This window comes from Solea senegalensis, linkage group LG9 (assembly GCF_019176455.1).
Source record: "Solea senegalensis isolate Sse05_10M linkage group LG9, IFAPA_SoseM_1, whole genome shotgun sequence".
NCBI classification, from domain to species: domain Eukaryota; kingdom Metazoa; phylum Chordata; class Actinopteri; order Pleuronectiformes; family Soleidae; genus Solea; species Solea senegalensis.
Genome location: NC_058029.1, coordinates 10649719 through 10676988, shown reverse-complemented (window position 1 = coordinate 10676988; position 27270 = coordinate 10649719). Strand labels below are relative to the sequence as shown.

General features: G+C 41.0%; 2 protein-coding genes across 8 annotated transcripts in view; both read left to right on the top strand.

Moving 5' to 3' along the window:
- The window catches only part of ibtk (inhibitor of Bruton agammaglobulinemia tyrosine kinase), a 36012-nt gene extending 8778 nt beyond the window's left edge, over positions 1 to 27234 (top strand). For 2 of the 7 annotated variants that reach the window (XM_044034950.1, XM_044034955.1), the window contains exons 12-29: positions 310 to 694; positions 854 to 1113; positions 1203 to 1289; positions 1404 to 1486; positions 2209 to 2246; positions 2379 to 2475; positions 2600 to 2701; positions 2967 to 3084; positions 3725 to 3785; positions 4231 to 4358; positions 4515 to 4627; positions 4751 to 4896; positions 5079 to 5197; positions 5516 to 5614; positions 5798 to 5947; positions 6251 to 6445; positions 8461 to 8593; positions 9019 to 10075. In XM_044034950.1, coding sequence (XP_043890885.1) covers positions 310 to 694; positions 854 to 1113; positions 1203 to 1289; positions 1404 to 1486; positions 2209 to 2246; positions 2379 to 2475; positions 2600 to 2701; positions 2967 to 3084; positions 3725 to 3785; positions 4231 to 4358; positions 4515 to 4627; positions 4751 to 4896; positions 5079 to 5197; positions 5516 to 5614; positions 5798 to 5947; positions 6251 to 6445; positions 8461 to 8593; positions 9019 to 9144 — 2440 coding nt within the window. In that variant the 3' untranslated portion in view covers positions 9145 to 10075. Of the gene's footprint in view, positions 1 to 309; positions 695 to 853; positions 1114 to 1202; positions 1290 to 1403; positions 1487 to 2208; positions 2247 to 2378; positions 2476 to 2599; positions 2702 to 2966; positions 3085 to 3724; positions 3786 to 4230; positions 4359 to 4514; positions 4628 to 4750; positions 4897 to 5078; positions 5198 to 5515; positions 5615 to 5797; positions 5948 to 6250; positions 6446 to 8460; positions 8594 to 9018; positions 10076 to 10868; positions 12069 to 15052; positions 15120 to 15234; positions 15751 to 16511; positions 17618 to 26757 lie in introns of those variants that run through there. The other 5 variants (XR_006361069.1, XM_044034952.1, XM_044034951.1 and 2 more) reach the window with 5 other exon arrangements.
- On the top strand, positions 17878 to 23817 carry tent5aa (terminal nucleotidyltransferase 5Aa). The gene is made up of 2 exons (XM_044034956.1): positions 17878 to 19980; positions 20400 to 23817. The coding sequence occupies exons 1-2, from the start codon at positions 19555 to 19557 to the stop codon at positions 21177 to 21179; spliced, it is 1206 nt and encodes a 401-aa protein (XP_043890891.1). The 5' UTR covers positions 17878 to 19554; the 3' UTR covers positions 21180 to 23817.
- Positions 27235 to 27270: the final 36 nt, after the last annotated feature.

Below are 27270 nucleotides of genomic sequence, written 5' to 3'. Positions count from 1 at the left end.
CTTGCTAGAAGATAAAGAACACACAATTTCTCAAGTAACTCTGCCATCTGGTGGTGGTAACCTGGATTCTTCCAAGAGGAAAAAATGTACTGCACTTGTCATATTTACTCCCCATGGACACAGTGATATTTTTTTGTCAAACTTTTTTTGAAATTTTTTTTTGAAAACATTGGAAGATTAATCACAATTCTGGTCTACCTTCATTCATACCACTTCTACCCTGTTGATAATACACACTATGTTGTTATTTGGTTTTCAAGCATGGACTCTGTTGACATTTAATGATTATTGTGTGTGTCTTTATTCCAGCTTGTATGAGATCCCCAGCATTTCTCCATCCTCTTTTTCCCAAAACTTCCGGAGCATTCTGGAAGAGGCAGATGAAATGGACAGCATCCATGATGTGACGCTTCAGGCCGCTAATCACACCTTCCCAGCTCACAAGTACATCTTATCCATGAGGTCAGAGTTTTTCCGGAAGCAGTTCATGTCCACACATTGTAGGGTTGATGAGGAACTTGATACAGATCTGAAGAGGAGCGAAGATGCTGTAGGCTGCAGTCTACTCATTTTTGAAAAAATCCCACCCGACATGCTGGAATATGCCCTCAACTTCATCTACACTGACTCCTGTGAGCTTCTGGTGCATGGGACGCGTCCAAGGGTTTCAGGGGCTTTGGCAGCACATAACCAGGTGAGGGGGAATAATTCTGAGGTTTTATTCACCAACTTATTTTATGTGTCAATATTGTTTCTTTACCCCATACAAGAGAAGCTGTGATAAACTGTTACAGCAGACTCCGCTGAGGTTATTTTCTGAAGAATGCCCTACTGTCTCTTTTGTCTTGGTTAGGATTCTGAGCAGGAGAGGCTTATCAGTAGCCTGCAGGACTTGGGCCTGAGCGGTTGTTCAGCTCTTGAGGTGTATCGCTCCCTTCCTACTGCACCCAATGGAGATGGTGACAAGGCCAAGAGCAAGGGATCCAAGCCTGGCAAGAAGAGTAAAGGAGGCAAAGGTGATAAGGCCGGAGCCAACGAAGGAGGAGGAGCCAACCCTGTGAAAACCTTGCAGGGTGTTGCAAAGAAGCTCGGCCTGGGGAGCCTGGCTGCACGGTAAGAGACCCAAGTATGGTCTAAACCTTGAGGTAAAATAACATCTTGTGTCATTTGTCATTTATCATGTTATATTTTGTCCTTGACAGACTTGATGCAGTAAAATATGAACATGGAAAAATCAATGTCACCAATAAGAAAACTGGCAACAAATTCAAATTCTGCCAGAAGAAATGGTGGGTGTATGAGTGTATATCACCATTTGTAGATTTCAATAGTATCGTAAATAACACCTTTGATACAACGGTGTATACTTTCTGATAAATGTCTATGACTTTGTGTTTCCACAGCTCATACCTGTGTGATGTTACTCTGAAATCTGAAGATGGCAAAGAGTTTCCTTGTCACAAAAGTGTCCTCTGTGCAAGACTAGGTAAGATGATGTGTTGACATGTCGCCATAAAGAAACACATAGATGTTAATAATAAATATTAATACAAAAACGGAATTGCAGGTTAGCTCTTGTGCCATTTTGCTTACTAGAACCTTGTGTTAAGCATGTGCTTATGATGTGATTATTTTCTTTTGCAGTAATACTACTATCATTTTTCTGTATCCTATTAATATTGGGTGATTTCTTTTTACTGATGTATTATTTACTTGCAGGATTAGCCCAGTTTGTACAACTTTATTTAACTTTAAATACTTAAAATGAAATTGATATTTTAATTAGGGCTGCGCAGATAAGGCCTAAATGAGAATCATGATTATTTGAAATATTTTTTTGCACTGTCATGTAAACATCACACTATTTACACATCCATAAATAATATCAATTGTAATAACTGCAAACAGAAACAGCGCATTTCTATAAATATAATAAAGGCATTCCTCTGTACACTCAAGGCTTTAAGTACAAACTATGTTCTGATATTAAATGAGTGGATGGAAGAATCATGCAGAAAATTATTATATTTATTTACATGTTTAAAGATGTTCATATCCTCATGAATTGTTAACATCGTATGACCGTGGTAACTTAATCTTGTGAAGCCAAATTTGTCATTGGCATTAAAATGTGATAGATTGTGCAGCCCCGCTTTTAAGAAAACAAGAAGATGTGTATTTATCTCTTATGCCTTTTTTTCTATGCAGAATATTTCAACAGTATGCTTGGAAACCCCTGGATTGAGGTATGCCATGTCTACCCCATACAAAAAATCGATGTAGCTTTATTCTTTAAACAGAACTGTACTGGTATAAACTTGTATAATCCAGAACTATTCTATGGTAGTGAATACAGATGTTTTGCACCCCCTCTTTAGGCCACATCCTGTAATGCACTGGAAATGCCTATCACTTCAGAGATTCTGCAGGTCATTCTCGAGTATATCTACACAGATGAGTCTCCTTCCATTAAAGGTAGCTTCCCCACAATTTTTTTTTTTTTCATATTTCTTTCTTTTTTTGTGCACGGGTTTACCAAACTGATGTGCATAGTTAAAGGGGACAGTTAACAGTACTTGTTTCTTCCTTTGCCCTACAGAGTCTTTGAATGTAGAGTTTCTCTGCAGTGTACTGGTTGTGGCTGACCAGCTGCTTATCACACGGCTTAAGGAAATTTGCGAGGTCGTCATCACTGAGAATTGTAGGTTTATTCATTTGTTTGTCTTTTACAGACTCTGTTTTCCCTTATTCTATTTTCCCCCTATTCCTTATTCTGTTCGAATGCTGCGCTCATGCCATGTAGCTGCATTGTAAAATAAACAGACTGAAAATGGACTTCATGAACATATTACCTCCTATTGCTTTCTCCCTATAATGTGAATGTAGCACGACTTTTTAAATTAGAGATATGGAGAAAGATAAATTATCCTGAGTTGTTAATTTGACCTCTTTCCTTTCTCTCATAGTGACTCTAAAGAATGCTGCAGAGCTGCTGGAATTTGCCACCATGTACAATGCAGAGCAGCTCAAACTCTCCTGTCTTCAGTTTATTGTGCTCAACATGGCTGCCCTGTTGGAGTCAAAGTAAGAATAAAGTTTTTTTTAGCAGTTGTTGGAGGGATGAGGTGAAGGATTTCAGTATTACTTTCTAAATGGTTTATTAAAGCATTATAACACTCACACATGGAAACAACAGACAAATCAGCATTTAAAAAATGCAATTATTTGTTTTTAAACAATTGTATGATCTGTGAAGGCATAGTGTTGATTTTCATGAAATTGATTCTGATACTTGTGAAACTGTAAGAACAATACAAGACACAATATGATTAAAATCCCAATAATCAATGAGCACAGAACAGATGGGGCAGATAGTATCGATGTTGCAAGCTAACTTGGCCTCACCTGGTATCTGGACATTGGGACACAGAATTATCTGCCAGTTATATTCATGTATGAACTATGCCAGATGCACTGTACTTATAGACATTGCCTTAGTTTTGATTAAATTGAGAAATAAATAAGTTAGATAGGCAAGAGGGACTACCAGAGGGTGGTGTAAATATCCACAATATTAGACATGCTAGACATGTTCAATGTTATGCAGCAATTTTTACAGTATAACTAGTATCCAGTCAGTGTGAAGTTATGGATATTCTGATCTATACGGCAGGCAAGGATAAAAAAAATGTGTCTTTCCGTTTATTTTCTGCGTTATCGTCAGAGCCCTGGATATTCTCAGTGATGAGGTGCTTGAGGATCTGTCTGCAGAATACAGGCGAATGGTGAGTCACCCCACCCTCCCCTCCTCAAATCTGCATGATTCCTCCCATGACTACACAATTTGCATGCTTTTCTTTTGGCTTTGACTTGTTAGGAAGTCCATGAACAGACTTGAACACAAATTGTTCTTTTTGCTCCTGTGCCTCCTCGCTGAATGAAGCAACTTCTGACTCACTGCAGGGCTTCTGGGAGTTGTACAGAATGTTTTTATCGACTGCAAATCATGTGTGAAATGTGTCAGTTGGTTCAGGTTTTTAGCAATGTCTCAGTAACAGTAGAGTAATACTTGGGACCCAAGAGTCAAACATGGTGCAAACTTTTGTGTAGTTAAACGCAATGATTGCAGTTTTTTCCGTTGTCTGTTACTGAAAATGTTTCACTTATATCAGGATAGTAGGATTCATAACTCACCTGCCTGGACTTTTTCCAAACTCTTTTTTTTTCCAGATTCCAGCCATGCAAAAAAGAATTATCACTCCGTATCATGGAATTCCAGATCTCAGTGTGTATGGGGATGAAGATTTGGACTTAGCTTTTAGCCCCAAACCAGAGACTGTATTGGATCAGTCATCCAGGTACATAACTGTTTATAAAAACAAATGAAGAATCAATATGGAGATAATCACAAGTGGCCTTGTCATTTAGAAACTTATTATTATTATTTTACCCTTTTAAAACGTGGTTCCTCCTAAAGTATCGGCTCTTCATTGCACATCATTGTACCTCCTCAGAGATGTCTTGTTAAAGAAAGCCAAGATGAAGGCTAAAAAGAAACCAAGGCGTCGATCTGACAGCTCAGGGGGCTACACTCTCTCCGATATCATCCAGAGCCCCCCTGCTACAGGTACTCTCGAAAAGAAATTTCATAACACACAATCTCAGATCCATCAGCTCAACTTAAGTAAAGCACCAGGTTGCTTAAATGTAGGATGTAATGGTTTTATTAACATGCACTCTTTTCTCTCAGCAGTGTCTCAGTGCCTGATGAAGGCAGGCAAAGCTAACTCGACAGAATCTCTGCAGGAGCTTCTCACATCAGACTCGGAGAGCAGCTGCATCGGGCTTGGCAGTCCTCGAGACATTCAGTCACCAGTCTTCAATGACAGAGCTGAGGTTAATATCTGACCACTACTTAAGTCTTTTGTGACACTAACCAATGCTACATATTTTTGAATAATTTTGCTTAGAAACCAAACTGTCACAAGCACATGTCAAGTACAGTCTCATTGTGATGTGGATAGAAAATTCTAATCCAGTATCTCATTAGTAAGATTTTTGTTGTTTATCATTTGCAGGAAGAGAAAGATTTCAGTCAGGGGCTAAAGACTCCGCCTAGCACCCCAAATTCTCAGAGAAATGGTCTCCCACCTCCCCCCAAATCTGCCTCACAAATCATCCCTAAGGTCCTGCCCTGGTAAGATATACTTGATCAAGCATCTTTTTCTTTTTTCTTTACAGCCTCAGTTTTCTATTATTCTCCTGCTCCATAAAACATTTTGAGGACAGAAAGTCCATAAGGCAGAGATGAGTTATTTTGCATGCTTTGAAAAGTGGCTTTGAGGTTTGAATGAAATGAAAGATTTTTAATAACAGACCTTATTTCTTCCCAATTTTGGGGAGTTTTGCGGGAAAGAAGCAAATGCTTTCTTCCCGGGTTAACAAAGAACGATTGAAAATTGAGCTGAATGTCCTACTTTCTTAATATGTGTGACTACATTATTATGATCTGCAGTCCCGCTAATCCAACCCCTGTCTTGGATCTGAGAACCATCATGGACATGGAAGCCAATTCTCTGATGACTCTCGGAGCAACTCCTAAAAGCCCTGGAAGGTACAAGAGTTCTGCTTCATTAACAAGCTTTTATTTACAGTAACCAGTCAAGTTTGTTGATAGGAAACCAGACATGTCAAAAGAAGAAGTAACGCTGTGCTGTTTCTTATTGATGGACATTATTTTTTCTCTCTGTTTACTTTGGCTCTATGGACATATTTTCCCTCCTGCTTGCGGTGTCAGCACGAGCATGAAGCACTCCCCTGTTCCTACTAAACTGTCCCAGAAGCAGAGGAAGATGCTGGCCATGGCCAACAAGGAAGCCAGTGTGGAGTCTACAGCATCCAAACCAACCCCCACAGTTACCCCATCCAAAAGCAGTGGAAAGGCCTGGTGAGTTGGTCGAAACATGAAGACCAGTGTCATCCACAGCTGTCATTAAATAACTTCCCTGTCCTCTGGATGGTTTTATAGCTTGAAATGTATGTGAAGAAAATCAGATGGTTTTGGGGACATATGATATATTCTGTAAAGTCGAATTTTCTATTACTTCCGTTGGACAATACCAGCTGCCAATCACATTAGTGTCCTCTCATATGTGCTGTGCTGTGTTCCTCTGAATAGGAAAAAAATTAAATTACAAAATTGGTTCCACTGGTCTAATGATTATGAATGAAATCATGTTCTTGTCTGCAGGGCAACAGCAGCTCAGTCCCCTCCCTCCTCATGCTCATTTCGGGCACTGCTAGAGGAGGAGAATCGCCTGATCCGACTGGGACAAACAGGAACACAGAAGAGCCAAGATGCTCCAACTTCACCCGTCACTCCCACCACTGCTGCCAGAAGAGTCACGTTCAAATGTGAAAGCAGCGAGACAGAGAAGCTTGCTGGGTGAATATATCACTTTTACGTAATTATACACACTGAGGCACAGATGCATGATATTGCTGCTAAAACTGATGTCCTTCCACTTGGTGGCACTGTTGAGCTGTTTTTTAAAGCTGCAGTAATTGTGTAAAAACAGCACCTATCCATCCTATTTCTTTTTTTTTGTTCTTATCTGATAAAAAAATATGAAATTTAAAATAGATAAAATTGCAATGTTTAGCTCCGACTGTTAACCCATACAAATCTAATAATCATTCAGCTTATATGTCGTGACTGTGTGATTTGTGGAAGAGTTCCTCAGTTACACAGATTGAGGAAGACATTACTCTGGTCACTTTGAGGTGAACAGCTTTAAATGACCCAGTACAGCTGCTCTGACCTGCTTGTCAACACACAGGTCACTCTGACCTTTACAGTGTCCCCAGCTGGACAAACACAGTGCACGTACACATAAACACATACAGTTCAACTCCAGTCCACAAAAATACAGTCTGTTCTCAGCTGCAGTAATGATACTGTTCTCATGTTTATTTTATGCATATTTTGATGGGGGAGAAAACAAAAATCAACTATTTGATTTAATAGAGCATCTCTGCAGTTCTTCACTTGTCTCGGGTCTTTTCTGTAAAGACACCTTATTCTGCAATCTGTAGAGCAGACTTCTACATGATAAGCTGAATGAGTCACTCTAGTGAAACAAGTGATGATAATCAGAATTGATAAGGGCAGACCTTATGTCAAAGCAGATCATACATAACAGGGAGCAGGTTTCAGGTTCCTCCCTGGTATTTGGATAAGATGGAGAGGCTCAAAGCACAGTAAGCAGCAGCAGTCTTGCTTTTCTTCATGTCTGGCTTCAGGGACAGTGTTTTTAGATTTCAGATTCCTCTGTAATACTGGGAATTAGATTTTTTCTGTTATTATTTACTTGTCTTCCACAGTGTACTCTTAACTCAAATACACACATACAGGATTGTACATCTTTTCTTCTTAGATCACTTAATCTAACCACAGTTCAAATCTTAGAACTCAACCAGTTCCTCAGAAATGACTTTGGTGTTGTGCATGCCATTTAAAATAGATGCTAAAGATCATTGTGGAATCGGAAATCTATACAGATCATGCAGTAAGTGAATATTCAAAGACAAAATAATTTATTGTGCGTTCTGGAGAAAAAAATTAGGTGTAAAAAAAGACCAATTCAAATAGTTTACATGCATTCTGAATTTTTTTAGTTTGTTGGAGCCAGATAAAGTCAGAGTAAGTTGAAGTGCACTCTGTGGAGATTATTAGTGGAGATTCGGTTCTAAACACAAACACTAGGTCTATCACTTCACTTATCGGTATCTACTTAATGTCTGTTATTTTTTTTGTTAGTTTTACATCAATTTATTCAATGTTAACACTGTATTTTCAATAAAACAATAAAAAAAAACACCACGGTCCACTAAAAGAACTTTAAATAACTATGTCAAATGACATGGCCAAACCCAGCCTGATGCTATGAAATAACTTGATCCTATAGTCTTGTGAGTTGATCAGAGTTGTAACGAAAAATGTCGGAAGGCCGCAGACAATTTATGGAAATTAAAATGGGCCAGTTTCTGAGTTTGAAAATGGCTGCCATATGGGGAAAAACAGAGACACAGCAGTTATTGGCCGGCGCCTGCCTCCATCAGTAGTTCAATGTGTGACTTGATTCAAATTTACCCAAGAAACACAAACTTAATACAGTAGCCCAGCAACGCCTATGTCCTGCGAGGTAAAATGCTGTTACTCAGTTTGTTTGTGCAGACAGTATAATGAAGATAACTTTATACTCCAGTCATATGAGGCTTGTTAAAGCCAGGTGACCTGTTCATTCGCTGAGCTTTGTCAATAGTAGTTGATTCAACCTTTGGTCAAGCACATAGACTTGTTGCCATCACAATCACAGCACAATCACTGACAGCCATCCTCCACTTTCTGTGTGTGTGTGTGTGTGTGTGTGTGTGTGTGTCACCTGTCTCTCCCCTCAGGCCCTGGGTGCTGGGTGCAGCGGGCAGCCCTCCTCTCTGCTCCCGCATGACCTTCGCCTCCATCGTGGAGGAAGAGAAGAAGCAGGAAGCTGCATTGATCCGCAGCCGAGAGAAGCCGCTGGCACTCATCCAGGCAAGGCATCTTGTCTGTGTGCATTAACGCTCACACACTCACACACACACACTTATAGCTTGTACACGCAGCATCCAAGTGGAAATGTTTGTCACCTATCTGGCTGACATTAAGCTCATGTACATCACCGTGAGTGCAGTGCTGCTTAGAAATGAGGTGAGTTAAATGTTAGAAGTGAGTCCAGTTTTTTTCTGAGCTGTCGCTGGGCTTTAGCTGTTTTAGCCAGTCTTCTGTCATCACCTTCACACACATTTTTTCTAGTGGCTTCTTTTAAAATGTTCTTATTATCATTACACTCTCTGTGTCAGCATTTTTTTTTCTTTTTTTTTTCTCTCACAAATGAAATTGTGGTTTTGATAACCACAACATCTTTGACTTTTTTTTCACCCCTTCATTTTTCCTGTCCCTTTTTGATGTTTGTGTAGATTGAAGAGCGCGCCATCCAAGACCTTCTCTTCCATTACAATGCGTGTGACAACCCTGATGAGCTGATAGTGGTGGAGAGGTCTTCCAAAGGTCCCATGGCAGCCCCAACCTGGCAGAAACACTGATGTTTAACCGCTCAGCCACGACATGCCATGAAGGTGAGAATGTCCCCTGGAGATGTCATTGTCTTGTTGGCAGCGTTCCTGCTGCAGCTTCCCCCGAAATGTCACCCCATCCATCAGAGACGAGGCTTACACTTCCCTCTACAGTGTTACTTTAACTTTTCTGTTATTGCTGCACAATGTTTTGTTTGTGTTTGCACAACAGAGTGAGTAATGTTTTGAATTAATGTGGTCCCAAACAGATGCTTTAAATCTGGGATTACTTCTGCATGTTTTTTTTGTTGTTGTTTGTTTTGTTTTCTGGTGCCTTTATGGCTATGCTGAAGTAATTAACCTTCCTAAATAAACATTGTTAATTCTATGAAGATAAAGTCGCCAAAGAAGTGAAGACGTTGAAACCGCAAAATGGGTCCAAACCCGACCTTTAGTGTTTTTTCAATTAATAAAAGCTCTCAAATGTGATTAAGGACTAACAGTGCCAATATCAATCCCAGCTGTGTGTTCTCTAAGGCAGGACCCCCAGCTTATTTTCATGGTCCTGCTTTAAACGTTTTTTTTTTGTTGTTGTTTTATTTTTTTGCTTCAGCTGATTTACTGTGATGTTGGAATATGTAAATATGCACAGTTACCATATTTAAAAACACGTGTATGGGGAAATGCTCAGCTGGGGTTGGATCTGTGGAACTAGAGTTCAAGCCTTTGACATAATCATCGGTTCATTCTAGAGGAGGCGGTGTTTTCTTCATCGTTTCAATCATTAGTTTAATCCTTTATTAGTTTTGGGGTTTTGTTGTATAGAGCCTGCAGAAGCTTTGTAGGTACGTCAGATCTGGACTATGTTATGTGGTCCACAGATGCCATTTGTGCGTGTGTGAGAGATAAAAGAATATGAACTGGAAAAGGCATGCAATAAAGGCTCTCAAGTGTGCAATGATCCTGTCTTCGGTCTGTGTTTCAGCTTAGATCATAGGGAATGGAATGAAAAATAGACACGCATTTAATTTTCTCAATTATTTCCTGTTTTTTTTTTATGGCTATTCTCGTGGCCCTTTTCTAAAAAATGTGACTCTTTCACTGCATCCTAATCACGAAAACATTTAATTTCCACATCTCCTAACATTTTATCTGCCCGGCATGAGCAAGGGACCATTACGGAGTCTCAGCCTGTGATTAACAGTGATGACCCTGATCTGAATAGAGAGTGTGGTGATTTAGAGAATTTATTGGCCATAATTGCAGGTAGAGCATCGTATCTGCAGTCAGAAGAGACGGCTCGTGGGGGAAATATTAATTGCACATTAAGCTCTATTAGCTGGTGCAGAGATGACACACGAGTCAAGCCATGTTAAGTCAGACTGACACGGTTAACCCGGAACCCAGTGTGTAATACTTCAGAGAGACTGCTCACCCCGAGTTTCTGTGCCCGGCATCATAATGTAGTGGTTTTGTGTGGTGCAGGTGGAGGGCCACATGACATGTTAAATGAAATTAAGACTATAATATAACCAGTATGAGAAGGCAGCCTACTAATGTTCTTGAGAATGGCCTCTTAAATGTACTTTCCTAACAACTAATGTGCCTGACCAGTGTAAATCTTCCTGACAATTTCTGTTGGGAAGTTTTTGTCCCCATTTTCAATTTCATTATCATTTTTCTATACTTATACTTGTATATTTTCGTATAAAACATTAAAAGCGTTTTAAATCCTTTTTTCCTCCATCTAACAGAACCAAACCAAGGATATTTAGCTGAATCCTGTGTTCCCGTCTGTATATGATATTGCTAAGAAGAATCTGAGAAGTTCATCACTGGAGCTGTGTATTTTATTAATTAATATTCTAGGATGCTATGCCCACACACATTTTTACATGTGTATGTATGCATATGTGAAACAACATTGTTCCAAATGTCTTTTCTAAATTGGACTGTTTTGTTATGAATAATTAATATTACGGTTTGGTTAGTCAGAATTTCATGTGTACAGTACAATGCAGTGGAATTGAAGTGGACTTAGTATTTTTTTTTTTTCTTAAGTGATTTTAGCCAGTTTATTTAGCAGTTTTAACCTCTTTTATCCTATTTCAATTATGTTTCCATACACATTGAACCAGACAGGTGTTTTCTTTGATAAGGCTTACAGTTATTTAGTTAGGTGAGCCTATCCTCATTCTTAGAGTTATCTCTAAAATCACATTCTTCTGATTCTTCTTAACTATTATCAGCCTATTGCTGTTATGAGCCATTCTATTTCGAAGAAATCATAATCTGTTTGTCTTTAATTAGTTCCACAATTTTTCCATGCCACATCCCACCCCGGCAAAATCAGAAATTCCACTCAGGTTGGAAATGACTGCTGTAGATCACATAGTTTAGCAGAGAGGGCCATGACACAGCATACTCTTCCTGTGGAGAGATGCTGGTGGATAAGGCTCTGGCCATCAAGGCTTCCTGTCAGGCAGATGGGAAAGTCATAGGGCTGTTCTCCAGACAATGAGGATGACTTCACTATTAATTTGTTTATGGGGAAAAAAAGGGGGGATTGTACCAGACACTCTATGGAAATCGCCCTATGTCTTCCAAACTGCAGCGAGGAGAGTGCCAAGGCAAAAATGAAGCGGAGTCAAACACCCATTTATGAATGATTTCATCATTCATCAGGCAGCGTGTCTGTGCTGTCTGTTAGGGTTTTGTGAGCGTAAATGATTCTTAATTTCTGTACCAAACGGATACAAATCCAGGAAGTGAAAATAGTGCATTTTTAGGGCATAAAAATACTTTTGACAAGTAATATTCTTGAAAAATAATCCTTATATCCTTCTGTGTTTGTGTAGTTTGGTAAGTAGCAAGTTGGAACCTGTTGATTCAAGGTTTAATTGAAATTTTTTGAAACTTTCCTTTGACTGAAATAAATAAAACAGCAAAATGTGTTTCCTCATCTGCCCTCTACTACAGTCAGTCAGTGAAAACAACACAGAGCCTTTAAATGGACAAATAATCTTGAAACAGTCATGTGTGTCCATAATTTTAAACACATTGGAAAACAGTATTTTTATTTTTACCCACAGAAGTCATTGACTCCATACACAGGGAGTGTATGGATGAATGCACATTACGTTCAATGTGCATTTTCATTATTTCGTTTCATGCACCAGTTTTTTACTGCTAGAATGTTCCACTCAGACAAATGTAAATATTTTATATGTCCTGTGCAATATTTTTAGACTCAGTCCCCGCAGGACATATTTGGTATCTCTGCATGAAACTTCATTCTACATTTGATTCTTATTAAATGTGGTTTGGATGTGGGGCCTCTCCTTTGTAAGGACTGCAGTATTATTTGCAGCAGCCACGGAAAGTACTATAGTTTGTTTTGGAACATGTATTCACATTTTTTGACAACATCTCCAAGAAATATGGATCTCTTTTAATATATAGTATCCAAATAAAATATCATCTTAGACGTTTTAAAAGCAGGTTCTGTTGACGTTGCAGTGCAGAGACTGAACAGTCGGTTGTTTAAACAGCAGTAAATGCAGGACCAGTCATCCATAATGCCTCGAGATTTACTTAAGCGTTACTTGTACTGTGGTTCAAACGCTGACCTGTTGCTTAAAGAGTCATCCGGCTGCAGTCAGAGCCTCAGTCAGAGAGGGTCTGCTGGCCCTTTCAATCCTGCTTAATGGACATGGAGCCAGTTAGCTCTGGATTATCTGACCTCTCTGTGGCCGTCACTCGTCTTTCAGCTTTACAAAGACCATTAGGGCTTCAGGAAGGGTCTTGTTTTGGAGTGCTTCTTGCAAGAACGTGAGGACCTTTCTGATTGGTCGTCTTCTGGGATTTTGCTCGCTGTCGTGGCCACATGTGTCCTGGCAAAGAATAGGATCTTGTGACGTCTACAGAGCTTTGTATTGCATGGTTTTCATGAGTGACACTTTCAAAATCAACACGATTCTATTCTCACCTGTCTGCATTAGTCAATTTAAAGGTCCAGTGTGTTAAAGTCAGATGGAATTGTAGTTATTTGGCAGAATCACATGATTGTATGAACTGTTGTTCTTTATATTTAACTCTACAGTTCAGAGTTCACGGTACAGTTTGGTTTGGCCCAGTACAGTACGGTTTGGAACGGTACCTTTACTCGGAACCCACTTGAAAAGGAAGTGCGAGGTGAGGGAAACTATAAAATGCAACATGAAACTTATTCGTCAGTAAATCTTGCTCGATTTTACACATTTTAAACCTGTCCAAAGCTTTAACCTGACTGCTCATTCTTCTTTCTCGATCTCCTACATCTTTACCAATAATCACCCTTTAAAAGTTGTCTGGTGTTTTTGTAAAACATTAAGCTTTTTTTGATGAGAGTTAGACGACGAGTTTGAAAGCACAGCTTTTCCATCTTGTGGTCTTGACACAAGGTCAAACTAAGTGGATTCAGACAACCTTCTGGGTAAGGGCCCTTGACACAGCAGGCATTTTTCCATGTTTTAGCAGGAAAAGCACATGTTTAGCGGTCACATTAACAACAGCTCTGTTAAGTTAATTGAAGTCAGGATATTGAGATAGTAAACCAGCATGCACCTTGAAACTGAGGAAGCTAAATGGAACATGTGATTTTCCTACTGTGACCTGTCAAGGGGGAAAATGCACAAATTAGGTTATCAATCTTTTCCTTGTCCCTTAGCAGAGAGTGAGTGTAAATCGCCATAATTTTTCAAAATGGCAAACCATTTATTTGTTTGTTCCTCAAAGGCTCCACTGATCCCCCCCGTCTTTTGTTTAATTTACAACTTAATGCTGTGGTTAAATGGACACACCTGCGAGAGACGCAGGGGTGCAATTAAACAATTAAGGGTGCAATTATATATTTGTGCAGATGTGTGAAGTCCAAGGTGTGGCTGTTGTGGCTGTTTGATGTGGATGTAATCCAGTGTTCTGTATCTGCAGTATGGTTTGGACAGAAGAGGGGAGAGGCTTTTCTCTTCAGGTGGAGACTAGTGTGCCAGAAACACCACGTACAGTACAGAGATCACAGCACGTCTGCAGCATCTATTAGTCTCTCAAGTGCTTTAGCAGCAGCATCAAGCTGCTTTACTGTCTCTGGAGCTGCACACTGTGAGACGACAAAGACCCTATAATAAGGAAGATTAGCCGCCATGGGCCTCCCTACCTGCCTGTGAAACAGGACTCTCTCTGTAACCTTCAACTCACACGCATTTTCAAGATCAAAGAGGAGCTGAAATAAAGGGATCCTCTGTGCTGATGTGAGTGCTGCTGCTTCTTCACTCCACAGACCCCCTTTAGCCCCACGTTATGCTTGCATGTCGGCGGAGCAAATCTTTTTTGTCACTGGGAGTCGGAGGCAGTTGAACTGAAAAGGCATGGAAATACCATTTCTGTCTGTTTTGCCTCTTGATCCACAACCAAAACTAACTCGACCATCAGCAGTGGGAATATCTCTCCTGACAGCCGTGACAAAATAATGTGACCATGCTGGAAAACCAGTTATCTCTGTGAGCGGAGGGCGAGCATGAAGGAAGAGAGAGGAGACACTGAGGGGTGGACGATGAGTAGATCTTTGTTTTCTCGTGATGTCATTGCTCGTGCTTCTTTTTCATCGCAGCGCTGCCCCGAAAACCACTCCACCATATGTGAGACCATCACTACGCTACTGCAGAGCATCTGAGGTCAGGTGCCTCTGATTGAATCTGACACCCAGTTATTCCACCGTCTTCACAAGGTCACACGAGCAGCAGAATTAAAAGGGATTTCTAACATAAAACGTCTGTCTCACTGTCATCATAACAGGAGAGTTATAGATAATATTATATCACTCAGTGCTGTTCATTGGCTCCTTATTCTTTGTTCCATGACACAAATGCACCAGAGTTGATGTGTTTTCTTCCCTGTTCAGCATTCCACCACGGCTGATGGATTTTGGGTCCCTAAAAAATCATCCCATCATATTATTGTAGGCTGTGGTAAGTGATAAATGAGAGCTTACACTTACATTTGATTTGTGTCAATTCAGTAATTCAGCATCTGCACAAAATCCTCCTAAATCTTCCTGTCAATCCTTAAACACCACTCCTTTAGATCAGCGAGGCCCAAAGTGCGAGCCAGAGCCTTCAGCTGTCAAGATCCTCTCCTGTGGAATCATCTTGCAGTTTCAGCTCAGGAGGCAAACACCCTCATCTATGTGCTTAAAGACTTCACTTAGTGATAAAGCTGATAGCTCAGGGTGCCTCTGAAGTGGCTTGGACCAGCTCTTAGTTGTCAAATCACAACAAATATTGTCTCAAGACAGTAAGACTGAGACTTAACTAAAATTGCAGACAAAAGGAGAAACCGACAGTTCATACTGTGAGGCTTCAGTGGAGACACCAAACTTATTTTTAACGGGAAGAAAGTATGCAAAGCTGCTTCAATAATGGTGACAGTCACGTTGCGGCTCTGTGAAGGTGCAGAGAGCTTCAGTTTCACGAGATTGTTTATCTCTGTACTTGTTTATCCTGGTTTCAGAATCATTCTACTTTTACACACAGATGTTTTGCTTTTATGCTCATTATAAATGATCAGAATTATAAAAGCATCAATTGGAAAGAATCTGGTCATCAGTTTGAGCAGCTCACAATCCCATATTGTATGTGTATGTATGTGTGTATATGTATGTATATATATGTATATATATATATATATACATATATATATATATGTGTGTATGTATACATGTGTATGTATATATATACAGTATATACATGTATATATGTATACATAAAACTATGTGATTGTAGTTTTGAATTGAGTGAGCTGCTCATCATACAGTCCAGATTTTTTCAATTTTAAAACTGCTCTCATTTTAATGATATTTCACAGATCAAGTCTAGGGTTAAATTAAACATTTGATAATAATCGATAAGATCTGATTTATCTGAAAATATTTTTGAAGACATAATGGCACTGAGAATAAAAAGTAAAAAAGAAAAAAGAAATCTGTGCTGCAGGGTCTGTGATAAAAGGTTTGATAATGCACATTCCTTACCAGAGGAAAAAAAGCTTAAAGCAGTGGGATATTACCCTTCATGGTAGATAAATCCAAATCATGCAGTTAGATAAATGCACTGGAAAAAAGGAATCTCCTTTTCTTTTTATCCAGCTGTCCTGTCCAGAAAATGCTCCACACAGGAGAAGCAAGCACGTGTGTGACCATATACAACTTCATGAGGAGTCTGTTTTTGGTATAGTTTGTGCGTGATTCTGTTTCATGTGTGTGAATGTTAATCCTGGAGAATGTCTCTAATGGGCAAAGGTGTCAATGTTTTCTGAAATTCCTGTGTCCATTTCATTTCTACGCTTCTCTGTGTCTCTTTCAGAATCAAAGATGAGTCATCCACCGCAGGGCGTGTAATGAGGGGCCAAGTAATATTTAGACCAATCAGCTCATCAGCTGCACTCTTTGTCACAGCATGTGCTCGCCAACTGTTGGCCACCGTCAGTGGCTTTGATTCGGAGCTTTGATTTAGCTCTGCACAGATTGATTGCACTGTTAATGGCACCATCCCTCCACACCTGGGAAACACATATCTCGGCCCACTGGAACTGACTGAGAGTTCCACGAAGATTTTTCCAGATGTGGGACTCAATTTCCGAGAGCTGCAATCATAACTGTCTAACAGTAAAGAATGAAAAACAAAACAAAATTGTATTTGTACAAACTGGTCACAAAAGTCCATTCTTGAAAACATTTTACTCCCCCCTTATTCAAACTACAGCAAGCACTCAGAGAATGCAAATCACTGCCAGAGCTGCCCACTTTTCCACGCACTATCAACACAGTCCCCTATCTTGCAAGGTTAACACTTGATCCTGAATCCTTAATATCTGGATCACCACCTCAGTCTTCTGGGCCAAAGCCTACATTCCCCCAGAAATCCATCCAAATCTGTCGTTTACTTTTAGAGTTATCCTGCTCACAGACAGACAGACAGACAAACAAAAGCAGCTGAAAACATAGTCTCTATATGTCCAATAAGATGCTAGTTCTCAAATAGGGGTTCGGGGACCCCTGGATGTCCATGGCACACTGCTTACGGGTGAAAATCACAGCATATGCTACGCTTTCACATCAGCAAACAAACCCGCTCTCATTCACACCAGTGACGTGGAATCAAAGTTCCAACGCCTCACTTCATCAGCAGTGGCCGATAATCAGTGCGCAATGTGAGAGAAGGTAAATCCGACAGTGGAAATATGGTGGAGTTTCTATGAGCTGGAATTCAGCTGGAACATTTGATCTCTTACAGAAAACAACTGCATATTCTTCCATTGCCATTTTCGCTGGTATGTGATCCTCCCTTCTTTCTCTTGTCTACACCTGACACGTCCACTGATGACGTGAGCGCTCGCAAAACTCAATATTTTTGAAGCAAATCTTAATTTTTTTGAATCAACATATTTTCTAAATAAATTATCCAGTTCAAAATGTGGTTTGATAACCAGAACTTTGTACTAGAAGTAGTTTTTTTTTTTTTAATTCTATAATCTGAAATAGTTATGATTACTTTCTAATCAGGGCCACACAGCGCACACGAATAAGGTTCTTTCTGTGTGGAGTTGTTCTCCCTGTGTGTGCATGGGTTTTCTCTGGGTTCTCTGGTTTCCTCTCACATGCCCAAAAACATGCAGAGCTTAAGTGGACACTCTAAATTGACCAAAGATTGTTGGTCCTACGATGAACAATCCAGTATACCCCGTATTTTGCCCTATGCCAGCTGCACCAACAGCCTTGCGACCCTCATGTGGAGGATAAAGAGGTAGTCAATGAACTTTCATCCATCCGCCACAAAGAATGTTATTGTAAATGTCAGAAAAAGTGACTGTGTCTCTTCCCCGCAGAGGGATTGAGACAAAATGGGAGAGTAAATGGGATAATGAGGGTTTACAGATCTGGGTGGCTGTAGTGACGCAGGGACTTTACGCTGCCTTTTGGAGCATCAGTGACAACAGTGGCCTTTGCATGTCCACAACCAAACAGAACGTCTGATATATTATTTCTGAGAAAACTGTATCCCAACCAGTTTATTAATGGGTGTTAATAATTTACTGTGTGCATTGAATTGTGTGTGTAACAGGTGTTTTTACAGTCGAGACAAGGCTGCAAACCCCCCTGACCCCTAGTTGATGTGTCTAACAGGCTTATGAGATTACGGAGAAGATATTTCCCGTTTGTTTTAAGCAGCAAAAGTCTCCACTGCTCCTACGTGACTGAGCTGGTACAGGTGTAATCTACAGTATTTGTTTTGTTTGATGGTGCTTTCATGTGGCACTTTTTAAGATGAATTCATTTCCAGAACCTGAACCGGCCCACAGAGGGCGACATACCACAACCAGGAGGAAGCTCATTACAGCCTCAGAGATTGGAAAATACTTTAGTTCTTCCTAAATGTTACTTTTGGATTATAGAGGGTTAATCCAAACTACAGGAAATATCTTGTGCTGCGTAAATTTGGGCGCAACTATCATGAGCAGGGTTTACTATTGTTGGACATGCATTTGCATACAAACACTTCAGTTTAAAGTCAGTGTCATATGTAGAGTCTTAAGTCTGCAGACAGCGGGTGCGTGAGGGGGAGTGGGATGAAGCACAGCTGACACTTCTAGCAGAAGGCTGCAGGTCAAGTGGGCAGGTGACCTCCTCACTAACTCCCTCACAAGTGAGACGAACTGAACAGAGTCAGAGGGAGACAGAGGGAGTTGGACTTCCTGAGCGCATACGCGTTATTTGTGGTGGCAGCTGCTGTGAAGAGAAATCAAAAATACGCGTATAGTTTAGATCCACAGGATTCCTCTGAGAAGAAGAAGGTCGATCGTCAGAGAGAGAGAGAGAGGGAGAGAGAGGGAGGATTGTATCAAAGGAGCTGCGTATTCATGCAAATTCATCAAATCGTAGGCGTGCCTTTTGGCGATGGAGGCACGGGCGGAAAAGCAAACCCCCTCGTGGATGACTCGCTCCCCTCACAGACTGTGATGCGCAGCGCTCGGACGCACTGACAGCGGCACCGGAGCAAATGTTTGAAAAGCTCAGAGACAGAGAAGAGAAAGTTCGGACTCGTCTCTCTCCACGCTTGTTCTGATAAAGCTGCACTTCGTCTCCAACTCAAACCCTCAGCGCGACATCTGCGCCACTGGATCTCCACCACAGGCTTCGCCACTAACTGCGCTGGTTATTTAATATTTGTTTTGTTTTGTTTTGATCATATATTTATATTTGACCATCTTTTCATACGTATTTCAAATTCTTCAAACAGTGACGCGGATGAAGTTACTGTCGCTCTACTTTACAGAATCTGTGCGTAAAGGCGCCGCCGCTGTTTTGAGAATTTGATTTTAATTTGTGGAATTTTTTCCATCAACGCCATGTCCGAGGACGACAGCAGCTCCAACACCAGCTCCATGCCTGACACAGAGGGGAGCACCGTCAGCGTCCTCAACTGGGAGCAAGTGCAGCGGCTGGACGCCATCCTTACCGAGACCATACCGATCCACGGCCGCGGGAACTTTCCCACTCTGGAGATGCAGCCGCGGCAGATCGTCAAGGTGGTGCGCAGTCGCATGGAGCAGAAACAGATCCACGTCCGGGACGTGCGGTTAAACGGCTCCGCGGCCAGTCACATACTGCACGGGGACAGCGGACTGGGTTATAAGGACCTCGACCTCATATTTTGCGCAGACATGAAAGGAGAAAGTGAATTCCAGACTGTGAAGGACATAGTTTTGGACTGTCTCCTGGACTTTTTACCCGACTGTGTGAATAAGGAGAAAATAACACCGTTAACGTTAAAGGTACATGTATCCTTCACTCTGCTTCAGTTGTTTACTTTTATACTTCTGCATTTGTGTCGTGTCAATTCGGCTTAGCGGCCATTACGCGCAGCTTAATGTGCAATTAGATCAGTTTAATGATAGTACAATATTAGTTTTCTGCAGTTAAGAGGATTGAATTAATCCAATTTGGAAAGGATTCTGAGCTCAGCCACATGCATCCTATATCCAAGTACATTCTATAGTCAGTAACATGAATATCACAATATTATCACAGAGATGTGTAGATATTACTTATGTGGCAAATTTCTCAATAGCTCCTATGTGCATAATGTGGCTCTGAAAAATATTATTGTATCCCGTTCAAGCTGTCAACTAAATGTTTATTCTTTCTTCCCCCTCTGCTTCATATCCACACACACACACACACACACACACAGGAAGCCTATGTGCAGAAGATGGTGAAGGTGTGTAATGACTCAGACAGATGGAGTCTCATCTCCCTCTCCAACAACCGGGGGAAGAACGTAGAGCTGAAGTTTGTGGACTCTCTTCGGCGGCAGTTTGAGTTCAGTGTGGACTCCTTTCAGATCAAGCTGGACTCCCTGCTGCTCTTCTACGAATGCTCAGAGAACCCCATGTCCGAGACTTTCCACCCCACCATCATGGGCGAGAGTGTATACGGGGACTTCAGCGAGGCCCTGGACCACCTACGTCACAAGGTCATCTGCACCCGCAACCCGGAAGAGATCCGAGGTGGGGGTCTGCTGAAGTACTGTCATCTGCTGGTGAGGGGATTCCGGGCTGCTTCCGAGTCCGAGATGAAATCCCTGCAGCGCTACATGTGCTCACGGTTCTTCATTGACTTCCCTGACATTGGCGAGCAGCAGCGTAAGCTGGAGTCATACCTTCAAAACCACTTTGTGGGCCTGGAGGACCGCAAGTACGACTACCTGATGACCCTCCACGGAGTGGTCAACGAGAGTACAGTGTGTCTCATGGGGCACGAGAGGCGGCAGACCTTAGGGCTGATCGCCATGCTGGCAGTGCGAGTGCTTGCCGAGCAGAACGTCATTCCCAACGTGGCTAACGTCACGTGTTACTATCAACCTGCTCCCTATGTGGCAGATGGCAACTTTAGTAACTACTACATTGCGCAGGTACAGCCAGTGTTTGCTTGCCAGCAGGCTGCGTACTCCACCTGGCTGCCCTGTAACTGAGACAGCCCTAAGGGAAGGAGGAGGGAGAGAGTGTGATTTGTTTGAACAGGATAAAGCAGCATAGTTGCCACCCCAAACCTGCCCAGTGTTTGTCAGCTGAAAGGAAAAAAAAAACAAAAACAAAGGAGTCTTCTTTTTATGTTGTTTTGCATCAAAGCTTGTGATTTTGTTCATACATTCAGTATGTATGCTAAATATATTACAGCTGGCTTTTTAACCCAAATATGTATTTCAGTGTGAATTTTTCACATTTTCTGAAACACCAGTGGCGCCTGACTCCTGCGCAGGCTGGATAGGTTTGGAAAAATACTTTTTTGGTGTAGCTCGGGGGCTGATGGCTAAATGCAAATATGTGACGGGCTTTTGAACGCAAGCAGCAGAACTGTCATCGAGACTGATCAAATCTGCCAAGAACTCATTAGCCAGCATGTCCCGTGAGCAGGGCAAACGCCCACATCAGTGTCCTGAAGTTGCCCAACTTTCAGGAGTGTGTTTCTCAGTTACACACACACTTACACACACCCACACTCGGGGTGCAATCGTAGGTGCACGCAGGGCTCCCACACGCACCCTAGACTGCTTTACTTCAGATGAACTAAGGTGACGTGCTGCTAAAATAGTTTGGATCACAAACTGACAGCACCAGCGCCTTACAGTTGAACATAACTATGGTTTACAGACCAAAGATTATTATTTTTTTGAGCGTTTCTAACAGTAAAAACCCAATTTTGATGCAGAGAAAATAAACAAAAAATATGAATATACTTTATGTCTATTTGTATATGTGAACATATGTGTGTTAATAAGTGCCTATTGCCTCTCAGGGGGCAAAGAAAACAATGAGCAGGCCATACGACTTTTTGCAAATCAGCCCCAGTCTCAAGACATCAGCAGCCCAGAGGTTTGTGAATGTATACGTGAAATCAAGTGCAGTCAGTGTTTGCATTTGGATGCATATTAGTGCCAGGAGTCAGTGTTGTCTTTGAAGTAAAGTAGCAGTCAAAAGTGCAAGTGATTGTTTGTTTTATTTCAATTCCAACATTCAAATTGGTCATATGGATGTGAGGAAACTCCCGATTTTGACGCTCAAATGATCCAAATTAACACTGGCATCATTTTCAAATCATCAGCAACCAAGAAAACGCTCAATCAAGCTCATACATTTTCCTGATTTTGTACAGTGGTGCTTCTCTTCTTCTTCTTGTCAGAGCAAAAAAAAAAAATCACATGACGGATGATAAGAGGAAAAGACCGCATTCAGAGTCTGACAGAGAGCTGCTGTGTGTGTCCCTGTGCTTCCTCCTGGTTGAAGTATATTTGCAGAGACACCGCAGATGACGATGAGACACTATTTGCTGTAGCACCCTGGCAGGGAATTCCTCGGCTGCTGCTGAAGAGCTTAAACTTAGCCGAAGTTTGATCTGTAGACACTCTGTTCAGGGTTCAGAAACTGTTGTGCCAAAACATTTTGGTGGCCCCACTGATAGCCCTAAAGTTTGATGAGCCATTTGTTGATGCACTGCAGACAAAGGTGATGTCTTTAAAGAAGACGAGGAGAGAGAGTGGGAGAGAGAGAGAGAGAAAAGGAGAGGGAAAGGGAAATGTGGCAGGAGGCAGAGTGAGTCAGTCTGGAGAGATGGGTGCAGCTGGTGATGGGGTTTATCACTTTAGGGCTACAATGCTGTACTGTACAAACTGTCTCTGTTTCAGTCGCACTGCAAGTCAATGCACGGTGCTGCAGCTCATCGCCCTTTTTTTCAGGGAACACCAAAACATCCTGTCGTCAGCATTTGCTCTGTTTCCGTCGTCTGAATATTGTTTGAAAAGAAAAAAAAAAAAGAGAGAGAGTGAAAAGTTCACACCAGCTTCACAACTCATATTTTTCCTTTGTGATGTTGCTTTAATGATGTCTAATAGTAATAATAATGATAATGTATGCTTCAATCCACACCAATTTTAAAGAACTGTGTGTGTATATATATATATACTGTTTATATTTAATGACATGCCATAGCTTTGCAAACTATACCGCGCCTTCCTTAATGGCAAAAAAATAAAATAAAATGGTGATTTCAAGCATAAAGACGAAGGTTAGACTCTACGTCCAGCATCAATGCATCTCAGCATCATGAAGAGGGAAAAAAAAATGCATTTCTTTTCTCGTCCTGTGTCTCACATAACATCTGCACTGTCCAGTTGTTTCCTCCTATCAGTGACTGTTCACGTCGATGGTATCCTTTGGATTGTGCAGGCAAATGTATTGTCATTTGATACTCTGTGAAGTCTATAACACCTGACTAGCTAGTTAGCTCCAGTCTGCCTGTCAGTTAGGGATTGTGGGTAAAATGCTTTGTCTTGTGTGTGTGAGTCGTCTCAAATATCTTTTTTTCCTGCTCTCGCGCAGTCTTTTACAAACGACACTTTGGAAAAAGAAAGAAAAAGATCCTTGTCTTGTATGTATATTTTTTAATGATTGTTATTTTTATAAATGTAACAGACACTGCAGATTTGGCAGTGCTTTTGAATCTGTGACTGGGCTTCGACGGATATGTTCTCAATAGCTTTTTTTGCTATGTCATGTGTCCAATGGGTCAAAAGGTTAATGATGTTTTCATCAATAAAATATCTGAAAACCTGATTCGCGATGTCGCTCTTTCATTCCAGTGAATCTATATCATGTTTACTGCACCACTTTGTTTCAGGGACAAACTTTTTGTCAACAACGGGAACCTGCTCATTTGTTTTCTTTCATTCATGCACATGAGGGTCGCGGGGTCGTTTTCTTTCTTTTTCTTTTTCTTTTCCTTTATTGTTCAAAGGAGTATCTCTTTGCACTGCATTCCCATGGATTCCCCGCTCCATTCAAAGAAAATCCCAGCTATGGCCTGCTGGGCCCTACAGGCTGAGCCAGAAACCTGTTCAGAAAGAAAGAGCTGCTGAGAAATATGGGTGGAGAATTGCATCCACCAAAACAAAATAATATCTTAAAAACAAGTCTCTCTCATACTAGAACCATGTCTCCCCCCTCCTCACACACACACATGGATAATCAGCCTGCAGAGCCACAACAGAGCTGACTGCCACACAGGTCACATGACAGACTTGTCCTAGATACAGAAGAAAACACAGAGTGAGTAAGAGATTCACTGAACGACACAGTTCTATATATGGCAAACACGATAAGGGCTTTATCGCTCTCACTTAAGCCCATTTACAGCTCATTAATCTGAGCCATTAAGGGAATGATTAACAGCTTGGGGCTAAACAGTAATGCACATACAGACATTTAAGAGACATTTGTTGTTTTACGTTAGCATCGCTGCATATTTAATGTCTTATTGGCCTTTTTTTAATATATAATTCATCCTGTTATCAAACTGTCTAAACATAGAGGATAGGTTGGCCCTCTTTTGAGTCTGCTTTAAAACAATACAAACACCCTCTGTGGATATTCAATTTGACACTTTGGAGGACAGCCACTTGATTTCATTAATTCAGCTCTCCACCCTTGGGCTCCTCTTAAAAGGGACTTTTCCCTCCACTGTTGCCAAACCTTGCTGGAAAAAGTTGGAAACTTTCTCTTTCATATTGTTTGGTCCCAACCTCACTCTGTGAAGCGCCTTAAGATAGTGTATGTTGTGATTTGGCACTATGAATTGAGCGGAACCAAATCGAATTAAGAGCTGACCTTCAGAGTGTGTCTCTGCACAGGAGCAGAACAGTGGCTTTGATCCATGACTCACACTGAAATCACTTATGGAAGGGTTTCATTTGTGGCTCATATATGAACCGGAGGGGAGGGGGGTAACAGCTGCTGCAACCAGAAATGCTTTGAGAAGAGTATAACCCGTCAAATCTAAACATCGTTAGTTCAACACAGCTCTGACGCTCCATGTGGAGACAAACCGAGCGCTTACCAACTGAAGCGGTGATTCAGGAGCAGGTTGTCAAGTCCATTCTACACTGGTAGTGTCAAAGAAATATATGTATCATTTTATTATTTATGATATTATGTATATGGTTCTACAGTTTCCTCCCAAAGTCCAAAAACATGCAGATTTGGGGATTAGGGACATTGGACACTCTAAATTGACCATAGGTGTGAGGTTGGTTGTCTCTATGATGGACTGGTGATCTGTCCAGGGTGTGACCCCACCTATCGCCCTATGTCAGCTGAGACTGGCACAGCGCCTCCTGTGGAGGATAAAGCGGTAGAAAATGGATGGATGGATTGTCTTTTGTGCGCTCTTAAGGAAGTTATCTGTACTTATCTGACACAAAAAATAATTCAACAATTGTACTAGTCAGTATTTTTTTATTACAGATTAACTATCTATTTATCTTTAAGGCTGTTACTCAAAATAAGAACCCATGGGATTGTTATCACCTGGTGCACAGCAATTTAGCTTCGTGCTTTCAACTAATTTTGTCATATTGCTTTTATTTATCCTTTTCTATTTATCCTGCTGCAGAGAAAAAAATGGTTTTCAAAATGAACTCAGATGAGTAAAGTCATAGAGCCAGATATTCCCTCCACATAGAGACTAAAAAAACCCGACAAATATAGACCGTGGCCACAAACATCCCTCCACGAGAATGCTAATATTTCAAATTATAGCATGTTTATTTCAGTGTAATGTTTGCATGTTAAGTACACACAGAAAAACTGGCTTTGAATTCCTTGTACATGCACTCACGCTAGCTGATTCTGATTATGATAATACATGAGTCAGTGTTGTGTTTATAGCTTGTTGCACTGACCCTGCTGAGTCTAAATACCAGACATGGTGCCTCTCTCTCTCTCTCTCTCTCACTCTCTGTCTCTGTCTTTAGTGATCCATCTAGAGCCATGATAGAGTATTTAGTACAACAGTCATCAGAGCCACACCTTTGCATTATTGTCTTCTCTCACACTTAATTTCAAGCGTGGCTTTACTTAATCCCTTCTTCTCATTTGAGCTTTGGTTTCAAGAAGTCAGATTGATGTAAGAACAGCGTCAAAGGAGACTAAATCTCTGCTCCTTAATTTGGGATTCAGCCTCAAATGAAATGGGGCTTTTAATTTGAGGGAGCTTTCGCTTTATAGTTTAAAGAGTATGTTATGAAATATTGTAGAAGAAGGTGAAAGCTGAGGCTTAGCACAGCATGAATTTAGCAGTGAATGTACTTATAATTACCTGTTTAGCTTTAAATAAAAGCTAAGATGCTTTGACAGTGATCCATACGTTCCTCATCCTTCCTGCTCGTCTGAGTGCTCAGACGATCTCTGATGGCTTTTCCACTGCAGGGATTTCTGCCTCTCTTTTTTTCCCTTTCCCCCCATTGCTTTAAAGACATTTTTTCCAGATGAAGGTTTTTATGGAATAAGCAAGAACCATTTGGAGGGTGGCTTGACCAAACTGGCTGCTGGGGTTGGTCCGGTTAAGACACCAATCCCGACTGGTGGGGAAACAGTGACCATAGCTAATGTGCTATTTCAATTAACAACGACGTGTGGCCTAGCCTCTGAAATCTCTGAAAATAAGAACATTTTAACATCATCTTTTTTCTTTCTTTCTTTTTTTTCCACTAATTTTAGGAGTGTGGGATAACACTGAACAGACAGCGAGAGAGCAGAACCCCAGGGCCTGTAAACAAATTCCAGAGGGGTGAGTTTGTAGAAGCAGTAAGGAACCATTCATCATGCAAGTTAACAACTGTGGGGGACTTTCACTCTGTCAGGAGACAAGACGCTTCCAAGAGAGGTGAGAGTCAGCTGCAGGTCACAGTCAGATTAACATCACTTCTACTGTTTTTAATAAAACATCATCATCTAAGAATAGGTGTGGGCCTCTGAACACCCCCACACACAAGAGGCCTGTAATTGGTTCACTGCTGATCACTGTATCTGGTCTGGTCTGACACCATTTCACACTTATATTGACCTTATTTAACAATAATAACTATTGAAATCCTTTTGAATCTGTTACTTTAGGGAACATCTGTCTTTCCATTAATCCACTGATGCTTCACAGGCATGAAACATTTGGACAATAAATGGGAGACTTTGAAAAAAGAAAAGTTTCAGTGTAACAGTTATTGGTGTGAAAAG

Bases quoted from the DNA above. Each gene is read 5' to 3' on its own strand.
- tent5aa (XM_044034956.1), top strand. From the start codon at position 19,555: ATGTCCGAGGACGACAGCAGCTCCAACACCAGCTCCATGCCTGACACA. The intron at 19,981-20,399 runs GTACATGTATCC...ACACACACACAG, and splicing joins TAACACCGTTAACGTTAAAG to GAAGCCTATGTGCAGAAGAT.